General features: G+C 39.9%; 1 protein-coding gene across 5 annotated transcripts in view; it reads right to left on the reverse strand.

Moving 5' to 3' along the window:
* The window catches only part of ATP8A1 (ATPase phospholipid transporting 8A1), a 226199-nt gene that overhangs the window by 110713 nt on the left and 92881 nt on the right, over positions 1-22605 (reverse strand). For all 5 annotated transcript variants that reach the window (XM_061164668.1, XM_061164664.1, XM_061164663.1 and 2 more), the window contains 7 exons: positions 20836-20908; positions 17861-17966; positions 15979-16061; positions 11717-11766; positions 9790-9859; positions 7102-7186; positions 4439-4578 (listed from right to left, as the gene is read on the reverse strand). In XM_061164668.1, coding sequence (XP_061020651.1) covers positions 4439-4578; positions 7102-7186; positions 9790-9859; positions 11717-11766; positions 15979-16061; positions 17861-17966; positions 20836-20908 — 607 coding nt within the window. The remainder of the gene's footprint in view (positions 1-4438; positions 4579-7101; positions 7187-9789; positions 9860-11716; positions 11767-15978; positions 16062-17860; positions 17967-20835; positions 20909-22605) is intronic.

Below are 22605 nucleotides of genomic sequence, written 5' to 3' on the forward strand. Positions count from 1 at the left end.
ATACAACTGTGTAGCAGAGACGCTGATGGCATTATCCAGATGGATGAAAAGTCCTAAATCCTCTAACCATGACTGTCACCAGGGAAAAGTCCATCCAGAGCCTTCTGTCCGGCCTCCCACATTCTCTCTCCTTTACTGTACCCTGGAGGTAAAGGGGGACCTTCCTTCTAGAGCTCACACGCACTGGGTAGAAATGTCACAAAGCACTGTGCCACAGGACAGATGGCATTATCTCCTGGGAGGTTCTTGGCCTATTTGGATATATTTTTTCAGATTATGCTAGGAGTCACAGCCCCCAAGGAAAAAAGGCTTTAACTAAAATTTTGAAAACTGAATTGCTTGTTTGAACAAACACTGGAGGGATAACATAGAGAGAAGGGCGTAAAAGTACAACCTTAAACATATTATAAAATTGTCACTTATTTTGTAACATTAATATACATTCTTGTTTCCAGGAGGAGCTGTACAAATCTTTTGTATTTTGAATGTCTTTAATATAACACCATAATACCATTTGGAATAGTCATCACTATTTCAAATATGTCCAGCAATGTCTTGTGTATGACCACAGGATGTCCCGATCTTTTGTTGGAAAGTGAGGGAAAGTATCTATAGCAATTTTGAGAAGCATGTTTCCTAAAGAGATTTCACAGACAAGAGGAATATAATCTGGTTTCCAAACGGTGCTCCACAGAGCCCCAAAGTCCTGAAGAGCCCCTTGCCATGATGAGGGCAAGGTAGGGGTGTCAGGGGAGAGCCAGTGAGGGGCTTCTCCCCACTCCTCCACTTGCTAACCAGCACAGTTCTGCTTTTATATATTCTATATATTAAAAATATGTAAGTATATTCAGGCAATATTTACTTTGGGAAAGAGGTTCTACTCTTTAAAAAAAGAGAGACTTGAAAATAATTTGAAAGTCACTAGCTTACATGCTGAAGTCCAATATTATGGTCGATATAAAAAATAGATCCTAATCGCAAGAAAAATGGATTACATAATAAACAGGTCTCATTTAAAGTAGCCAAGGGTGAAAATGGATGAAACTAGGGCTTCTCTGGTGGCTCAGAAGGTAAAGAATCAACCGGCGATGCAGGAGACCCAGGTTCGATCCCTGGGTCAGGAAGATCCCCTGGAGAAGGAAATGGCAACCCACCCCAGTATTCTTGTCTGGAGCGTTCCAAGGACAGAGGAGCCTGGTGGGCTACAGCCCCCGGGGTCACAAACATCTGGACACAACGGAGCAATGACCACGTTCACCTTCAGGACCCCGACAGCTAAATGTACAGTCAGTGACAGCAGCAGAATCCGCTCTGATACGGCGGCGCCTGCCTCCACCACGTGTGGCGGCCCCCAAGAGCGCCCCCCTGGATACTGACCATCGCTGATTTTAATAACTGATGGACACTCAAAGGGGAGACACGCCAGCACCCTGACCACATGCAGTCCCCAGATGAGCGGGGTTGGGAAAATCATCTTATCAGAAAAGCTTTTAGTTGCAGGGACCCCTCTGTGCTCTTGTTCCTGTTCATTTTCTCCTAAAAGACTCCTGCCCTTCTTCAGTGGGTGAAATAATCGTTTGAGGCTGATTTCAAAAACTACCACCTTCCTGAAAGCTTGTGGGTCACTCCCGGACTTCCTGGAGGAATTAGTTCAGACCATGACGCTCAGAGTGTTCCTTATTTGGTTGGGCGTCCCTGATATCTAGCATTTATCAATCACCTAATGAAAGTTAATTAAGTTAATCACTGAAAGAAACTATAGTTTCAGGGGATATAGAAAATCAGTCCTTATTCGGAACAAGCTGGGTGAACCAATCTCTTTCTGATTTTTCAATAAAAATTAAGAGAGCATGACTTATCACAAAGTAAAAAAGGAATTAGCTATAAATTCTCTTTTTCATTTATTTTAGGTAAGAGGTAGTCTTAAGAGAGACTTTTGTGTCTGTAAACTAAAAATATGTAAACATATGTAATGGATTTCCCCAGGCAGCTTAAATTTCAATGTGACTCACGATCGCCATCTGCTGGAAGAAAGGCTGAATATATGTTTTAGATAAAAGAGGGAAGTCAAAATTTAATAACAGATATTAAACACACACACAACTGTTAAACCTATAAAACTGAATCTATAAACTCTAGGACATTCTCAGTAAAAACATTAGTCACATTAAACATTCAACTCCAGAATTTGCTCCAGAGCGTTTCAAGTAGAAACAAAATTTAATGGTTAGAATCCACTTAAAATATATTTATTGTTAGTTGTTATATATTAATTCTATCACTGCCACGTGAGAAAAGACTACATTATATTCAGGCTGTTAGGAAAGGAGACAGGAGGAAAAGAATCATCTCCAAGCAGAGTAATCTTTTTTAATTTCTCAAAAGATTATGTGTGTATGAGTCAGTCAGTCGTGCGACCTAATGGACAGTACCCAGTCGACCAGGCTTCTGCGTCCACAGAATTCTCCTGGCAAGAATAGTGGAGTGGGTTGTCATTCCCTTCTCCCGGGAATCTTCCCAACCCAGGGATCGAACCCCAGTTTCCTGCATTGCAGGCAGACTCTTTGCTGTCTGAGCCGCCAGGGAAACCCTCTCAAAGAGCAAGAAAAGCCAAAGATTAAAAATCAACAATTCCATTAGTGCTTGTAAACAATACGTGACTTTGGAGGCAATGAAAGAAATTATGGTCATGGTCTCATAAATAAAACACTATTTTATTTCACGACCTGATATTCCAAAGATGTTAAGTATACATACAATATTAGAAAAGAAAGAGAGGAATTCAGTAAGTGGATGGATCACAAGTCTCCTGGTGAGGGTACACATCTAAAATTGGTGGTGGAGGTGGGGTTTACCAACTGGGAAGGTTTCACACATTCTGTCACAAGCCTTCTGAGAAATAAGGAAGATAGAGAATAAGTTGAAATATAAGGGAGGGACGCGAAGCAACCTAGCTTCTAAGGGGGTCTCAGCCTCCTGAGGACACAGGAGGCCGTACCCAGAGTCACAGCGGACTACACAGCGGAGAACGCCGCTCCAGGCCGGGCGTAGCGGGCCTGGGCTCACAGGGCACAGAGGGCGCCCACCGCGCTGGCTGCCACTCAGGACGGGCCAGGGAGCACATCGGCAGAGGAAGAAAAAAAACACGCCAGCCACGACTCACCAGAAGGCGGGATCAACTGTGGCTAACAGGCAAAGCCCGAGTCTCTGCCTCACGATCAGGAGCATGCTTGAAGGAATTACGCAAGCAGCGAGTTATTTCACGAAAACTTAAAGGCTGGAATGAAGACACTTGAGTGCCTAAGAGCCTGAACTTGAGCCGGAGCAGGAATTCTGACTTTCGTTCTTATGTGCTGAGGAATGTCCTCCAAATGACTCAACCTCTCTGGTGCCTTGATTTCTCCATTTACACAGTTGTGATAATTAACACTACCTACACCTCAAAGGGATGCTATGAAGATTAAGTAGGTTTTTAATTAAGTAGGTTAAAGATTCAAGTGCTCCAAATAGCACCTGGCACACAGTCAGTACAACATAAAAATGTTTGCTCTTCTGAATTCAGGAAGCAAGATTTCTTGCTGTTTATGAAGCATCAATCATGGTGTATCCATCACTTTCTGGCTGAATAGCCTTGGTTTCTTTATCAGTAAAGCGAGGATATTTATAGTTGTGGTACAAATGGTGGATGTAGCTAAGTGAACAAGGCCAGGTATAAGCACCGGATTGTTCACTTGCACATTCTTTATTACTGCTTATGGAGTAACACAGCTGTACATTTATTGTATTATTGTGTATTATACATTATGTGCTCAGTTGCTCAGTCTTTGCAACCTCATGGACCATAGCCCGCCGGCTCCTCTGTCCATGGGGATTCTCCAGGCAAGAATACCGGACTGGGTTGCCATGCCTTCCTTCAGGGCATCTTCTTGACACAGGGATTGAACCTGGGTGTTGCAGGCAGATTCTTTACCATCTGAGCCGCCAGGGAAGCCCCAAGAATACTGGAGTGGGTTGCAATGTCCGTCTCCAGGGGATCTTCCCAACCCAGGGATCAAACCCAGGTCTCCTGCATTGCAGGTGGATTCTTTACCGTCTGAGCCACCAGTGAAGCCCACTGCATCTATACACACTTGTATGCAGCTTTTATGCATGTTCGTGTGTGGAGAGAGGGTGTGCGATGAAGACGCAATGGGAGATGTTGGCAAGGAGCTTGCTAGACCAGATCAGCCTCAATTTGATCCAAAACTGTGAAAAGAGCCAAAATCTATACCAAGTAAGTCCAGAGAATTTTTGGAAAAGACTGAGTTGTTAGTGCTTAGACCAGAGGAGATTGAACAGTGGTGTGTCAGGACATTTTAATTTTTATTTTATTGGCCCCTTGAAACAAGACTGGAGTTTTCTGGAAATCAAACTTTCCTCACAAGCAGAAGAGCTGTACCTTTTCGATTAACTCGTAGCTCTCCTCGAGTTTGAGCAGCCTGTTCTGCACAGATGTGGATGCACGCTGATAGACGGCTCGCCACTCCTGAAAGTCGCTCTCTGAAATCTCAGCCACGGCAAAACACAAGGTTCTTAACCCTGAAAAAAGGGAGCATGCCCCCCGCAACATCAGATAAGATTTGGTTCAGAAATCTGACACTTCCATTTGTTTTGAACAAAATCTCATTTCAAAAACATCGATTCAGTATGCTGAAGTCTGACTCAAGTTTGATGGAACCTTAGCGTCAACTGTGTATTAACAGGCCTCTGGCCTTTACCACCGGCACCTGGCTTTTAATTCCCCAGCTCTTTCAATCCATGCTTCATGCCTCGAGTAACTTTTCTAAAATCCTAATCTGATAAGGTTATTCCTTTGCTTGAAGTCTTTTAATCATTCTGCAGGATGAAGTTCAAACCCCAAAGTCTGGCTCAGTCACCACACATCAATTGCCTTCAACCTCCTTCTCTGCCGTCCACTTCCCATGGTAGGGTCTTTGCACAAATTGGTCTTTTTTTCCCCTCCATCCCACCCTCCCCACCCCCCTCCACCGCCTGTCTTGCATCTACTTTAAGACTCAGTTCTGAAAATCATTCTCCTCTCACCCAGACCCCAATACTTCTGTGGTGTGAAGGACAATGTTTTGTGTTTTTTCTGTGATCTCCTACATGAGCTTGAAGCTTCTGGAGTTCTAGAAGTTGGAGTCCTGAAGTTCTTCACACCTGTGACTCCAGGGCTAAGCACAGTGGCCGGCTCATTAACAACGGCTTCACAGATGCTTATAAAGGAAGGAATGAGGGACCCCACCAGGGTGTGCTGGGAGAGCCACCTACCTCCAACTGTATTTATTCCAGTGGATCTGTAGTAATAAGGAGTCTAAAAAATTGAGGGACAGCAACAAAAAAATGAATACCCATCAGAAACAGCTGGGAAAACAATCACAGCTGATGTCTGAAGTGACCTACTTCCGTATTCAGAGTCTGCCCATTTTCTAACTCATGTGGAGGTGACCCTGAGCCAGAAAAAAGTTTACAGACTGGAAAGACAAAGAAGCAGAAAATTTGCCAGCCAGGATAAAAGCCGTTAACTAGGTTACCAAGAAGGCAATGTTCTCACTCAAGGTCGTTTAGCTCTCAGAATAATTAGGTGTTAGCGATGTCAAGTCAAATCAAATATGGCCGGGAGCACGCCGGAAAAAGAAGCAAAGAACACGGACATAAAACGTCCGGAAGAGGCCACGTCCCAAGAAAGGAGTACATGGCCACCGCCACGCCGCTGCAAACAGAACGTAGCTCTTTGGGCCACATTAGGGACATGTTTTTCTCTTCTGGACACTTGGCTGGAGACTTGAAAGTCAAAGTGAAAGTCACTCAGTCGTGTCTGACTCTGTGCGACCCCACAGACGGCAGCCCACCAGGCTCCCCCGTCCCTGGGACTCTCCAGGCAAGAACACTGGAGTGGGTTCCCATTTCCTTCTCCAGTGCATGAAAGTGAAAAGGGAAAGTGAAGTCGCTCAGTCGTGTCTGACTCTTAGCGACCCCATGGACTGCAGCCCACCAGGCTCCTCCGTCCATGGGATTTTCCAGGCAAGAGTACTGGAGTGGGGTGCCTTCTCCGGAACTGGTCTGGGAGCTAGAATATCCTTAACATCAGAACCAGAGAGAAGGAAGATGCTCCTCCAACCCGCTCCTTCCTCAATAAAGGAACGTGCAGTATGAGCTCGGTTGCCTTGTACCCGCCATCCCCTCGGAAGTTGCGCCTCATGGAATCTGAACTCAACAGATGTGTGGGTTTCCATGCGCTTCCATTTTTGGAGGAGAAATGGTAGAAGTTTCCATATGTCCCTGCTCTTCATAGCCTAGTGCTTTTAACAACATTCCTATCATTTTGCTGCTTGGATTAGGAGGAAGAGGTTTGGCTCAGAGGTCAGGCTTGGCGCCACCAGCCACAGTTCCAGCAGAAGCAGAGCAGAGTGAAAACTTAGATGGGAGATGCGGGTACAGTACCGGCGACCTTCGTTAAGTGTAGGGAGGAGTCTACAAACTCCCGTAGCAGCCGACCCTGAGGCTTCAAGGCTGTCACTGCCTTTCATCTCGTCTAGATCGTCTCCCCAGACTGCGCTTCAGGACAGAACATCAGGACTACGTATGTTTATCACAGATCCACATAGAGCCTGGGTGAGGCAGGGGCTTAACAAAAAGCCCTGCGCTAACACTAAATTGAACAACTGTTTCAGTAGTTATAGAGGTTTATTTATTTCTTCTCCTCTTTCTTACTCAGATTAGACTACCCAGTTCTTTAACTCTTGTTTCTTTCCTTCTACATTGCTTGAGATGTAAAGTATTTAAACTGTAAATGGTATCCATTCTAAAAAGCAAACAGATTTATAAGCTCTACATCCCTTTAAATGTGTGGACAAAGTCTTTCAAGATGTTAATAAATACAGGAGAGCAAAATAAAAATAACGGCTGGGAATAGCATATAGTAAGATCTGAATGGTCAACATTTATTGGTATCTTACTTTAGGAATCTCCAAGTAAAATAATAAGAATAATCCTATAAGATAGTAGTAAATATATGATTTCACTTTATTTTAGTTAGGTTTACTGTTGTATTACACTCACCTTCTGTAGCAAACTGCTCCAAATGTTTTAGGGTAATTTCTTTGTATTTTGAAGTTTCTGCCAGTCGGTCATAAATTACAGTGTCCTGGAAAACAAACAGAAGGTATGATACATTTAAACTAAGCATTCTGAGTTGAATAAAGTTGATGTTGGCAACATTATTAGCAGCGAATGAGTATTTAAAAAATCAATTTAGCATCAGCGTTGAAGCACAAAATATTTTTCCTTAATAATACTGCTTTCCTACGACACAAAGAAAGATGGTCTAGTCCTATATTTTCATCTTTTCCTTTCTGAATAAATCCAGTTATTCCAACATTCAAAATCTCATATTCTATCAATACTTCACTTACCTGTCATGTGCTGTTACATCTCCCCTCACTGCCTCCCCCAAAGATTTTGCGGACGGCTTCAGCATTCATCCATGCTATGAGGAAGAATGGTCCAGAACTCAGACAGCATGGGAAATGTCAGACAGAAGAAAGCTACAGAGCGTGTCCTGCTACAGAGCGTGTCCTGCCGCAGGGCCTCAGAGCCTCTAAAATGCCAATGCACGCAGTGGTTCCAAGGGAGCGGGCTGACAGATGCCCAGACTTCACTACCGAACCTTTCAGGACTTAGGGCGTCTATGTGGGGTTGGCGCCCACAAAGGAACAGACTGAGAAACACACGTTAAATGCACGGAGCAAGCTGGTGGCTCTGGCAGAGAGGACACTGGACAACCTGAGCACCGCCTCACAGTTGAATATTTCTGATTGTGTCACTTTAGCGTTAAGATTCAATTGACTTAGTCTGTAAAATTAAATTACTGGATTATCTTTAAAGTCCCTTTCAGCTTTAACTTGAGGCATCACTGCATGCCTCTATTTTTTGCCCCTTTATAAATTGCCTATTGTTCCTTTAGTTATTCTTTGGCTTGGGTTTAATGTTTTAAGAATTTTAGTATTTGGCCTTCATGGTTTTATTAGACCAGGAAAAAATAAATCATTTACCTGCAATTACTTTCTCAGTGGTATTACCCATTTTGGGGTCTCCAGTCTCAGGGCTGAGTTGGAAGCAGACTAGTGAGGTATGATTTAGAACCCTTGAGAGAAACAGAACTTAGTGACCTCAGAACAGATGCAATATTCCAGGCTCCAATTATGAATTTCTTTTCATTTCTCAGTGGTGAAATGGGAAGCGGGCAAAGCAAAAGGAAATGATAATTTCCCCTCATGGGTCCTTTCTGAGAATGAGAGTTCTGTGTAACTTACAAACTCTATTTTTTTCCCCAGAGGTTAGTGAAATTTTCAGTGAAATTAAAATAGGCCGTTTTAACACTAAGAAAATACTAAAAAATTAAAATCATAAAAACAAAAGTGATGAGTAATAAATAAGGCTGGGGAGATTAAACTCTCAAGGTAATTAAGCATTCTAGTGGAAATGGATGGTCGGGTTAGGGGAATTCTCTACCTTCTCTACAGTATCAGGAAAGCAGCGGGCAGAATGTGGCCTTCATTGCATAAACTGCAATGTCTTAGTCTCCCAGCCATGTCTGACTCTGTGAACTCATGGACAGGCTGCTAGAGCTTATTTCATTGTTCGATGCTTTTCCCTAAGTTTATTTATGATTTCTAGTTTATCTTACATGCAACCCATTCTCCCCTCCCTCAAATTTCTTTTTGATTAAAAATAACTGTAATTTTTTATCATGTTGAGCTCTAACATCCTCTGTCAGAACAGTTTATCCAAATGATTTCACCTGGAGTGAGCTCACCCTACATTTGTTTATGTGCTTGTTCAACAACCAAAGAAACTCTAAAACTAAATTCACAAGACGTCATGAAATTATTCTCTCCCAGCCTTTTAAAACCAAGGCACTAAAGAATTATGTCCCAATGCATTAAAACCAAGGCATTGAAAAACATTCTCAACAGGAATTTAAATACTAAGCTTGGGCTTCTTAACAAGTCCGTCTTTCAAGTTCCATGTGAGAAAGCAAGACTGCTGATTATATTTGAAATTGGAAAGTTCCAAGTTCATAAGTTACCTGATTACTCCAAGCATATACTATGTACCTGGAAAGGATAAATCTGAAGGGAAATATTAACTAATTTCAAGAATAAAATTATTCTTGAATAGATTTCTTATTTTTCCATGAGCATAAACATATTTTAACTAGGGAAATTTCGGTTAGAATGACAAATTACTGTCCTGTCAATATAACCTTCCAAATACCAAAGCCAACTAATAGTTAGAAATGCTGTTATAATTAAAACAATGCAAATACAATACAAATGGTAATCACCACATGAAGAAATTACAGCAATGACTGTAATCCATTTCCCCCCATTTCTGTGGCCTTTAAAAAATCAGATTCAAATTGGTGTAGGTTGTGACATTTCTAATTTAATTTTAAAATATCTTCTGTATTTAATTGTCTTCTAACATATTTATAATATACAAGCCTGAAAAACTGAATTATATAAATAACCTCGGCCAAACTTTTTCAAAGCACCAGATTTACCCAGAAGGAATTCCAAATTTCACCAGAAGAGGCTGAACACTAGTACTATAAAATACCTCCAAAAGTGGATGTCAGCAACTTCAGGCTAAACATCTGTGTTACATTTCCATAGCAGAATGTTTAACATATACATTATAAACCATCATAAATCAAAATCATAAAAGACAAAAATACAAACTTACGGCTCCTTTGCAGTAAAGTCGTAACTTCCCGGATGGAGTGCGAACAATCACTGACATTCTCTTTCTAGCGCTGAAAGAAAGGTTTTCCATAAAGTGTCATCATAGTGAGAAGATGCATCTATATGTCTGTCAAGTCTCACATATTTTAATGCTCACACTGAAAAAATAAATTTAACTAAATTATGAGGCTGATCCCTCCACATACACAAACCATCGCCTGGGTGTATAGCTGAGTGCCTTTGAAAGTCACATTATGTTTTTAAAGATGTGCGGGTACCATCTGCTGCCCTAAAGGAATAATTTACAAAATAGCTCCCAAGAAACCTTCAAGAGTTAATACCCACGAGGGCGGAGAGAGGAGAGTTCTGGTTCAATGTTCTCAGATTTAAAAAGTATTTAAGCCAGAACCTTTTATGATGATTATTAAAAAGAGAAATGATAATCAATTTTAAGTATACACCCAATCAAAAGGCATACACTAGCACTTTAAATACTTACTTAAGCCTTCACAACTATCATTTTTTAATTACTAGCAAACCACTGGTATCATGTAAAAAACCTAATTCATATTACAAACTCTAGTTAATGAGCACGAACAGCTTAACATTGTGTTGGCGATACAGACTGATAAAAGTTCTTAGTCAAACATATGCATCTTTCAATGGATTAGCAAAGAGACTACAAATTAACAATGAACAGAATAAGCAGGAATGGCATTGCACAGGATAAGCCTCACTTGGAATCAAGTATGCATAAGCATTCTCTCCAGAAAAAGGGGTAAAGAAGACCTCTTTAGTGTCAGAGTCTATTCATGTTACCTTATAATGTTCTGCAGCTAAAAAACTGAGATGAATCCACTATAGGAGTTAGATATAGTGTAGCTGCCTTTAGAAACATCTTGGACTATTCACTCCTCTCTTTCTCCATCTATTATTTCCGCTGCATTAGAGTCTCTGATCATTCCTGTGCTTTAGGACCACACTGAATTGGGCCCGCTTTGGAACAACGTCTCTGTATTCTACCTCAGCCCTTCCTGATTCATGTTTCTCTTAATCCAGCTTTGGTGGCATGGTCCCTGGTTCACCAGCGTCCTTGCTCTTTTCTTCTCCTGGTGGAACTCCCAAATCCCGGGTGAACAGGAATGCCTTCCGGGGGCCGGCAGCGTAAGCGGACGCTGCTGGGGAAGAGCCGTCCCATCACACGTTGGCAAATGCTTGGTCCCAGCGGCACAGAGCGCGCCACACTGTCTCATCACCCACGTTTCTCTAACTACCCCGCTCCCACCTCCTCACAGGACTGTGCGCATTCTCTTACGGTCTCTCCACTCCTCAAGTCTCCAGTATGCCCCTGTTACTCCAGATGCAGGATTTCTGCAATCACCTGGACGGAAGCTTCCAACAAGAAATCCCTATTCATTTGGCCATGAACACTGCATGTTTATCTACTGTGGACCAATCCCTTCTGTCTATTCCTACTATATGGAAACTCTTTTTATACCTAACAGACAGATGAATATGAGTTTCTGAAATCCCTATGACAACTAGATGTTATAATGAGCACACAATTAGAACGGCAAGTTCCTGACTCTGATTCATTTTAATTCTACATAAATCTTGGTGCCCCTAAGTATAATGTTTTCAGATCACTACCCAGGCCTGCACCCTACAGTTGTGATGCGGATCGTTATGTTCAGAAATATTATTACACTGCCTCCAGAAGACATGCCTTACAAGACTCTGAAGAGAACAGTTTATGATTTTCTTACAGATGACAATTAAAAATTGCATTGAGAATTTTAATTTAGTATTTGGTCTAAATAAATTTATTTAAATAAAATAAAGCACACTTTCTTCTTACTTAAAAGGGAAAAAGTTTAAAAGGAGGGAAATGTATGACATGCACACAAACCACAGAGCAGATGTTTTACCTGGTGAACTCCAAGACATTGAGCAACTCATATCTTTCTTCCTGCCCCAGCTATGAAGAAAAGGAAAATATGATTACATACAGTAAGAAGTAGCTTTGGCTTCTTGGAAATAAACTCCAGTCATTAAGTTTTAATGTAAAAAATGTCAACACAAATTGTCCTTAATTGAATTTATTAACTTTTCAGGTTAAGATGGAAGATTGAACAAATGCAATTATTTTTCATCCTTCTCAAAGCCCCACCAAAACTACAAAAAAAAAAAAAAATTAAAAAGAAAGAAACTTACACTGGCAGGAAAATATGAAAAGAGACAATGGCATTAAAAATTTGGAAGCTAGAAAACAGATAAGTGAGATATGCTTAGTTAGCAGACGCAAGAAGTAGCAAATGCTATTGTATACACAGTGGTTATGGGGGAAAAGGTGAGAACCAGCCTGACCTGTATTGAACAATCCCTAAAAGGCCTAGGGAAGGGGAATAACAGGTAGTTCTAGAACTGGAAGGTAAAGGAGCGCCCTACACGGGAGGACCAGGGAAAGAGCTGCTATTCTGGGCACTGGCTCTTCCTGCATCCTGGCAGAAGACCAGAGGCTCTGCTGTTCAAGTTTCTTTCGTCTAGAAGTTGGCACACCTGAAGATATATGTATTGTTATTGCATTTGGACTAAAGGCTAGGCCCCAATACCCACAACCCACTTGGCCCCCTACATTCTGGCAGCCAGATCTTTCCTGGCAGAAGGGTAGAAGACTGTTCTCTCGGGAATCTATAAGCCCAGGTTGAGTCCTAAAGGTACAGACAACCATGATTTCCCAAACGGATCCCACCAGACCACCCCACAGTGAAGCCCAATGTTGACAAATACCCTCTTATACTCAGAACTGCCATATCAGCTTGCAAATTCTTTACTCTTAACCATGAGAAAACCAAAGATTAACAGATACCCAAGGACAGCTACTATCATGGATCACAGATACCCAAAACAAACAGGTAGGAGCAATTTGGAAGAAAGAGAATTCAAAAAGAAAACACTGGTGTTGGCCTGGGCTTCCTAATGGGCACCAAGGGCTGGTGGGCAGGTCCCGGCTGCCTCTTTCCCCCATTCCCACACCAGGATGACGGGGTTGGTCATATGCTTTCTGTGGGGCATTTTCTGTTGTCTCATGGGAACTGGATGACTGTGGACTCCTGGTGGCGTAAAACCTTCTGCAGTGTTTTATACCCTTGGAAATACGGTTAGATCCACCAGTATATGCTTGTTTATGGGACCCATGAAAAAACAAAGAAAATGTCTGAGACAAAAAGCTGCCTGTAACAATGGTTATGCTTCTGTGATTAAGATTCACGGCCTGTGCTGCTCTTTGGGGGCATAGGGGGAGACTGGCCTTATTTCTCTGAATATTGCAGCTCTCATCAAAGATCTTGCACAGCCTATTAATGCATCCCATATGCAGGTGATGCAGTAATTAAATGCTCTTCTTTTTCTCCTAAGTAGAGAATGAGAAACTCCAGAAAAGAATATGTGAAAGCTGATGTTTAATTTTTGGTGAAGCATGCTTCCCCCAGTGCAATAATCAAAACAACTGTAATGACAGCTTAAGACCATTTTATGTTCCAGTAAAATATGCTTATTTAAACTGTTTGCAATTTTTTTAAAAAAGAAAACATTAAAAAAAAAAAAAAACTACCATTATTCCTCTCAGAGAAGTAACATAAGTACAACATCTACGAGGGAAAAACAGGATACTGTCAAAAAAAGAAATATTGAGAAAACAATAAAAGCTTCTGGAAGCTAAAAAATGTAATAGCAGAAACAAAAAGAAAATCAATTGAAGTCTAAGAAGACAAAAGAGAGGAAAACTTCCAAAAAGTAGAACAAGAAGGCAAAAACACGAAAAGAAGGACAGAAAAGTGAAAAGATGAGCTCAGGAATTCTAGAGAGCAGCGAAAAAAGAGAAAGAAAAATGAACAGACTCATGCAAGAAAAACTTCCAGAATGGAAGGATGTCGATTTCCAAATGGACAAGTGTCCACTCAGTGCTCAGTACAGTGAGTTAAAATGGTCTCACTATGGTACACGGTTGTGAAGTTTCAGAATTCAGATAAAGAAGATCTCGCAAACTTCTTGAGGGAGGCAGTGGGCAAGTCACAAAAACTAGAGTCACAGTGGCTTCTGACTTCTCAGCTAGGCATGCAGGAAGCCAGGCAATAAAAATTCCTCAGGAAACTGATTGCCACCCTGGAATTCTCTATTCAGCAGGACCACCAATTAAGTATAAAGGTCAGATAAAAATGTTTACACTTAAAGGACTAAAGAACAAGTAACTTCCATGTGCCTTTTCTCAAGAAGCCAATAAAGAACGTTCTCCACAAAAACAAGTGTAGGCCAAGAACAAGGAAGACAAGGGATTCAGGAAACAGACGATCTAACACAGGAGAGAGTTAGGGAAAGTCGCCAGGGAGACGGGGAAGCGATTCCTCTCGAGGACCCTGAGTGAGCCTGAGTTGCGCACCACGGCAGCTTGGAGCCCTGAGTCAGGAGCGGAGCTCAGTGAGGGCGGTCACTGCAGTGATTTCTGCTTCTGTAACACCTTCTCAACAGGATGAAACGGACAGAAAACATGTTCTATCAATGTCAGGTTCTAAGAAAGAAGTTCTGACTTACAGGAAATAGCAAGCCCCAAACAGGAGACAATCAAAAGGAGTTTCATGTGCCATAGAAGCTGACCTCTGAACAAAACTGGCCCAGAGTAAGAACAGGGGCCGGATGGGGGGATGGTGCTTCAGGAGGAAGGTCTCAAGGCAAAGACTGCAACTGCCCACTGGCCAGATTATCTGGTGTAACTGTACTGACTTTAAAAATGCACTAAGAAGCTATGAAACAATTAGAACAATTAGTAATAGGTAGGGAGAAAATGCTGCACTTGGAAAAAACATAAGAGATTTATTTTTAAGAATTAAAGAAAAAAATTATTTTCAGGAGATAATTTTGTATCTGAAAACACAAAATTAAAAACAAAGAAAATAAATACTGAATAAAACAATGTTTTGCTAGGAATATCAATACAGGCATAATAACATAAACACTAAATAAAAATGCTTAAGGAGATACCATTTATATACGACAGTGTACACAGATCTTGAACATGTAGTTCAATGAAAATTCTATAGTTTGATAAAGGTTTCCTCGGTGTAACCACCACCCCAATCAAGACACAGAACATTTCCACTGTCCTATAAATTCCTTTGCCCCCTTTCCCAACCTCCCCCCTGAGGTGGAGACAACCGCTGCTCTGAATTCTAAGACCATAAGTCACTTTTTCCTGATCTCAACCTCGATATAAATGCAGAGTATGCAGCGCTCTGTGTCTGGCTTTTTTCCCCTTTTTTCTCAGCCTGTTCCTGAGACTTCTCAACGCTGGTAACGAATCGATCATTTTACTCTTTCTGCATTGCTCAGCTATTCCACTGTGCCTCACAATGTGTCGATCCATTCTCCTAGTGATGGACATTTGGTTTGTTTCTAGCTTTTGGCTACTCTGAATACAGCTGCTATGAACATACCATGAGCCATCTCTCTGCAGACACATGCTTTTACATCTTCCGGGCAAGTGTGACTACATCTGCTGCGTCAGGAACATGTTTACCTGTACTGGAAAACTCTAAAAGGTTTTCCAAAGGGGCTGTACCATCTCACACATCTACTAGCAGCATATAGGCGGTCCCCTTGCTCTGCGGTTTCATTAACATTAGGTGCTGCCATAATGTTTTAAATGTTACTTTTCTTGGTGGGTATGTTGTAGAATCTCATTGAGACTTTAATTTGCATTTCCCTGATGATTAATGATGTGTTTTCATGTGCTCACTGGCCATTTGTATATCTTCTTTTGTGAAATGTTTGTTCCAATCTTTTGCCCATATAACATCTGGGTCCAAATAGTTGTTTAACCAAACACTGTAATATAATTATACTACTACTGGAAAGGGATGGTGAGTCAAGAGAAATAATCCCTCATTTAATATAATTGAACAGAATGTCAGTAGATATCTCTAAAATTGAAGAACTGAAATATATTTCATTCATCACATATTAAAAAAGGATGCATAAATGTCTGAAGAAACAGCTAAAAGAATAGAAAAGTCAATGCTTCTGGAGAGGAAAACTAGAGTAGGGAAGCTGTTTTATTATGAGCTTTTTGGTATTATTTTATCTTTGAAGTTTGCATGTGCATTGCTTTGATAAAAAGGAGAATTAAATAACTTACTGAATCTATAATCACTGAGTCAGGCGTTCTTCCAGTGAAAACAAAATTCAGCTGCTTGGCTGCTCTGACCAAGGCTCCCTCATCTGTTTCAGGCAAACAGAAGGAAGCAAATACATGGTGAAAAAAATTATCCCAAATATGAGAATAAGACTGCAATATAATAGTCTGCTTAACTTTAAAATGAATTAAAGTTCTTTTTATTCTGACTCCTGTTATTGAAATGCATTTCTTTTTAAATCATACAATAATACCCAGGGTTTGAGTAGAATGATCTTCAGAATCTGAGACATGTATAGATCCCAGAGGCATATTCTTGAGGGCTAAGTCTCACTGTTAGCCAAACAGACCTAAAAAGGATAACTTCAAAGGACCTCTTGGTCCAGCATATTCTCTACAAAACTTTTCTTAAATGATGTGTACAAACCCCATAATAGCAACAACATGGATAGACCATGAAGGCATCATGCTAAGAGACATAAGTCAGACAGACAAAGAAAAGCACTGTATGATCTCACTTATTATGTGGATTCTAAAGAAAAAAGAGAAGAGAAACACACCCCCCTCAAACTCTTATAAAAAGAGATCAGATGTGGTTATTAGAGATGGAAGGTTGGTGAAGGGGAAGTGGAGAAAGGTGATCAAAAGGTACACATTTCCATTATAACATAAATAAGTACTAGGGATACAGTGATGTATATCAATTATTTCTTAATTAAACTGGAAAAAAACGAGTGGCACAGAAGTGCCTTCTTAAGTTTTATCCTTTTTCTCCTAAAATGCTGAATGTAGGAAAACTATTAATAACACTACGAATATTGAGAGGTCAATTTAAAAGGATATAAATGAATTGATGTTTCATTGTATTGCATATTTACTCTCATCACCATGTTACATCAAAACTTTTTTGCTTTTGAGGGAAGGGTGTGAGATAAAACATCCATATAGTATCTATCTTAACAATAAAGAGTGTCTGTCATGGTTTTTAGGAATCTGGTATATTGTATGAGGTCGCAGGTGCTGGCTTGGAATACAGTTTAAAACGCAGGGGGAGGGGATAGTTAGGAAGGTTGCGACTGGCATGTACACACTGCTATGTTAAAAATGATAACCAACAGGACCTGCTGCGTAGCACACGGAACTCTGCTCAACGTCACGCGGCAGCCTGGGTGGGCGGAGAGTGGGCGAGGGTGGATACGTGTGTGTGTACGGCTGAGTCCTGCTGTCCACCTCCAACTATCACAACAGTGTTCACTGACCATACTCCAATACAAAATACAGTTGTTTTCTTTTTAAAGGAAGCTTATAAAGAAGTTCCCTAAAGTGTGTTGCTTCTTTCCTGAAATCTTAGTCATCAAATTGGCTATTTACCCAATTTTACACTGAAAATAAGTAAGTATGGAATCTCCTCTCTAAGTGTAAAGCTCTTCTCATCCAAGTAAATACACAGCGAACTCCTTGATTATCATTTCCAGAAGAAGAAAAGTTGGTATTCTAAAATCAACACTCTTCAGGCAAACGGATCTTCCTTTTCCTGCCTGCTTACGTGAAAAAACAGTTTATGACCAACAGTTTTTTCTTAATTATAAAGAAGGGAAAACGTACTATGCACACAGAGTACCATGTTTTTAAGCCTGTATGAATTTTGCTATTCAAATTTCCATGTAACATGTTATATAACAAATATTACACAGTTATGGATTTTAAAATATGTACTTATATGTATAATTTTGAAAGCCAACATTTCTAACTAGTAAATAACATTTTTAATCTGAAACAAAAGTAACTTGGTTGTTTTACTTCTTCAAATTAAGTTTTTCTGAACAATCCCATATTTCAGAACAATTTTCAGCCAAGAAATACATCACAGTTGCTTCATTGGTACCTGGAGATGCTGCCTGGTAAATAATCTTATCACCTTCCCGCTCCGGTACTGCTGTGTGACATACTGCCATCATTGTGAGAAATTCACATATTATTGGTGCAGTGGGCTGTGAGAAATAAACATGTAATTTAGGCCCTTTCATTTCACCATTATGACGCAATGGTAGTAGCATTACTTCATGTATATTTATTGAGTGCAACTGTTAAATGTTGAGGGTGAAAGCCAAGAAATCAACATTATGAAGAAAAAATATTTTTTACTAAAATCCTTCAGTTTTGCAACCTCTTCATTCCTTTTCTAAACATCTATATAAGGCCACATTGTCTTGTTAAATAGAAACAGCACAGTGAAAAAGGCAGATAAGGTTGAATCCTGTTATCAGAGGACAAGAGAGGAATTCTAAAATGTTCATTTACCTGGTTCTAATTCCTGATCAGATCTAAATCTTAGGCATCTAATCTCACTGCAGTCCCACTACTTTGGGTCGCGGTGATGATGGCAGAGGATTCCTCTACGATGCTTTGGTCTCTCTTTCCAAAAACAACAACCATAACCTGACAAGTGTTCTACTAAATAAAAAAGGATTGACTGAGCAAGTCCTGTGTAGTCATGGCCTGAGGAAGACAGGATCTTTTCTGCAAGGAGTTTTTGAGTTTATAGGAGAACAGCAACCAGATTTTTGAAATTAAACATCTTCTTTTCTGGTTCCTGATGAAGAAGAGTATCACTTGAATTAATAAAGGAAAAAAATTCCTCCATGCTCTTGGATCAAAAAACTAAAATGACTGGAAAGGTACATCAAAACATTATTTGAAAAAAACAAAACAAAACTGTGTTCCGGCTAGAATAGCAGACAAATCAGACAAGGTCCCTGCTTCATGATGCTTTGACGTGGGTGGGGGGGAAACAGAACATAGATAAACAGTACACAGGTTTCATTTATTTATGGGCTTCCCTTGTGGCTCAGCTGGTAAAGAACCCGCCTGCAGTGTGAAAGACCTGGGCTCGATCCCTGGGTTGGGAAGATCCCCTGGAGAAGGGAACAGCTACCCACTCCAGTATTCTGGCCTGGAGAATTCCACGGACTGTATACTCCATGGGGTATTGCCAAAAGTTGGACACGGCTGAGCAAACTTCACATCATTTATTTATACTGTGAAGAGGGTTACAAAGGATAAAATGTGTGAAAATCATATAATATGATTTGGGTCAGTTTGTGGTTGTTCTCAAGACAATGTGATCTTTAAGCTGATGAAGTTTCAGCCTCATGAAGGACTGAGCACAGAGTTTTCCATCAAGCAGGATAACACGTGACTGAAAAGGTCCTAAAGCAGGAAAGAATGAAGCATGTATGAGAAGATGAAAGAAAGCCAGGACAGCCTGAGGAGAAAGAAAGGGAAGGTAGGTCCAAGTGAGGCTGGTGACTCAGGCAGAGGTTGGATCACGCAACTTTGTAAGTTGAGAGGGAAGCCAGAGAGTGGTTTTCAACAGGGGTTGTACTGGGACTTGATTCCCACTGGCCTCATTCTAGCTGCCATGTGCAACAAGGATGGGAAGGGTGAACATGGAAACCAGGAGAATGGTTAGGAGGCTTTGCGGCAATGTACCTGGGGGATGCTGGCTGTCTTGACTGGGGTAGAGAAAGTGAGAATGAGGTGAACAAGACCTTTAGGACATGTTCTAGAAAGTCATGGGCTTCCCAGTGGTGCAGTGGCAAAGAATCTGCCTGTCAATTCAGGAGGCGCAGGAGATGCAGGTTTGATCCTGGATGGGGAAGATCCCCTGGAGGGGGAAATGGTAACCCACTGCAGTGTTCTTGCCTGGGAAACCCCATGGACAGAGGAGCCAGACAGGCTACAGTCCATGGGGTCGTGAAGAGCTGGCCACAACTGTGCCACCGTGCGCGCGTGCACACACACACACACACACACACACACACACACACACACACACACACACACACACAGAAAGGTGCATTGACAAGGGCTTGGTGATTCATTACAGATCTGGAGATGGAGAGGACAGAGGAAGCAAAGCAACCCTAAGTTCCTAGACCGAGTGATAAGACAGTTGATTGTGCAATTTACTGAACCTGAGAACACAAGAAGGAAGAGCTGGGTCTAGGTCTAGACTTTGTGGATCTTAAAGCTCATGTTCTGTTGAAAGCAAAAATATCCACATGAACGCACTGCCAGGGCCCTGCCCAGGGGCAGAGGCGGCAAGTCCACCAGTGCCAGGCAGGGACTGGTTTTGGGGTGATGAGCAGGAGTTCAAGTTTTGATGCACGGAGCCTGAAGTGACTGTGAGCAAAGTTGGGGATGTAAACTTAGGCGTGCTCAGTTGCAGCCCCGTGGAATTGCAGGCCCCCAGGCTCCTTTGCCCACGGAACTGTCCAGGCAAGAATACCAGAGAGTGTTGTCATTTTCTCCTCCAGGGGATCTTTCCGACCCAGGGATCGAACCCGAGACTCTTATGTCTCCTGCAGTGGCAGGCAGATTCTTTACCACTAGTGCCATTTGGGAAGCCCTTAAACTTCAGAGATCATCTCATTTGATCAGATGGAATTTTAGTAAGTATCAGTAACTTTATAAGTGGAATACTCACATTGGGTGGCAGATGTCTAAAGTTCTTGTTGTATAGATTTAGCACTGGCCTATAATTTTGAGCAGGTAATTAATTTCCATAGATATTTTGAAATTGTTAACAATGAGATGTTTCATATAAATAGAGCTCTAAATTATGTAATATTTTTAAAAAGCCAGAGTATCAATAAATGACAGTGTTAAAAGTAAATTTCTAAAAATCACAGATTTGTGTTGGCCAAGTAAAAATAATTTAGAGACAACAGATTTTTATAATTATTAAAAATGATCATGAAAGTAAAAAATGGAATATGTAAGCATGGAAGGTAATTCAGAGAAACACTCATTAGTTTTCATCTATTAATGAAAAGATAGTGGTGTTACGCTTCTTACATGATTATTTTGGAGGTTTTCCAGCAATGATGAATCACTGAATGTTTTTTCATCTCCAAACTGTGAGCTCTGCCTAAAGGGGAAAAAATGGAGAATATTTGATTCATTTATACAAGCCCGCAGATCCACCTGTAAGTTACTTTTAAAATAAATCATTATGCCTACAAACTCTTAATAAATTAAATCTAATAAATTAAGTGTAATTTAGTCTACATTTATAAATAAGATAACATATATTTCATGATTGAATCATAGACTATTTTCAAACATTATAAAATGTGAAAGCCTTTTTCAGTGTTAACAAAAAGTAGCATTTTACCATTCATTTTCCTAGAGTAAAATTATGTTGAAAAAAATTTAATTTAAAAAATGTAACAAAACTGCTAATATACATGGAATTGAATTTTTCTACTTTCATAATTTTTCCAAGGTTTAAAAATTTTGAGAATTAATAGAGTTATTATAAAAATAATACTGTTTTACTTTAGCCATGAAAATTGATTTGAAGTAATACTATATGATTACCATATGAAACAAAAACATGAATAAACTGATTACACATTTCATTAACATTTATCACTAACAAATATCTTATATATTTATGTACATATTACAGTTACTCTGTAAAGGAGAAAAAAGCCATAAAAGTATATATGTGGTTCTGTGTTGTGGCTATCTTCAGATCAGCAAACTTGAACTCCATATGAAACAAATCAAATGAGAATTGCCTCTATAATCTAGCTATTACTAATCTCATAGCCATGCAATTTAATATCAAAATGTTGAGATTCAAAGGAAGGACAAGGAACATTTAAGTGGAAATGTCAAACCCCAAGAGTATACTTTTTACTGTTCAGTGAAAATATATAGATCTAAAGCTTTTGTGCACAGAATGAAATTTCAGAAGTTGTTGAGGAAAAAATAATGTGTTCAATATTAAACAGCTGTAATCCAGAAAGCTTTTAATCATAACTTTTACAGGTTACAAAGAGAATTATCAATGCCAATGTGCCAAATGTCAAGAGTTTCATATTTTAAAGTCAGCTGCTTGAAAGGAAGGAGAAATCATTGAAGAAAAAAAAGAATGTAAAATAATTTAACCTAAACCAGATCATCAATATATGTAAATATCTTTTTAACCATACACCATAAAAGGAAGTTAGAATTTTACAGTAAAATACATCTTTATTAATGTGTAACACTTTGATCTATTAATTCTCAATATTATAATATAATACACCTTTCTTAGCACATAGATTAGAATTCTCAAAAACATCACTAGGAAACAGAATGAACACATTTTCTATTACTATTATTTTAATAATAATAAATAATTTATTTATAAAATAACAAATAATAATTAATTAAAACTCCTCCTCTTCTTAGTATTAAAGATGAAAAGTCCAAGAACTTTTAAACAACTTATCAATTGGCAGGCAGAAAAAATTAACATACATTTCTCCTCTAAATATTATCATTCTAAAGTTTATTATTCAGGGCTCTATAAAATTTCCCTATTATTTATAAAATGTATTCATTATTGGTTCTTAGTTATACTTTCCCACTTATTAGATAAATTGAAATTTCAAGGAATATTCACAGTAACATCTTGCATGTGGAGGTCTATCTTCCTTCTAAAGAATTCTGAACTAAAAGCTTTTATAAGTTTGAAGATGTGTCTTATTAATCTCACCAGTAAGTCTTTCATTTCATAATTCACAGTTACCATAACTGATGAAACTTTCAAATGTATTTATAACAAATAACACT

The sequence above is a fragment of the Dama dama genome, chromosome 17 (genome assembly GCF_033118175.1).
Source record: "Dama dama isolate Ldn47 chromosome 17, ASM3311817v1, whole genome shotgun sequence".
NCBI classification, from domain to species: domain Eukaryota; kingdom Metazoa; phylum Chordata; class Mammalia; order Artiodactyla; family Cervidae; genus Dama; species Dama dama.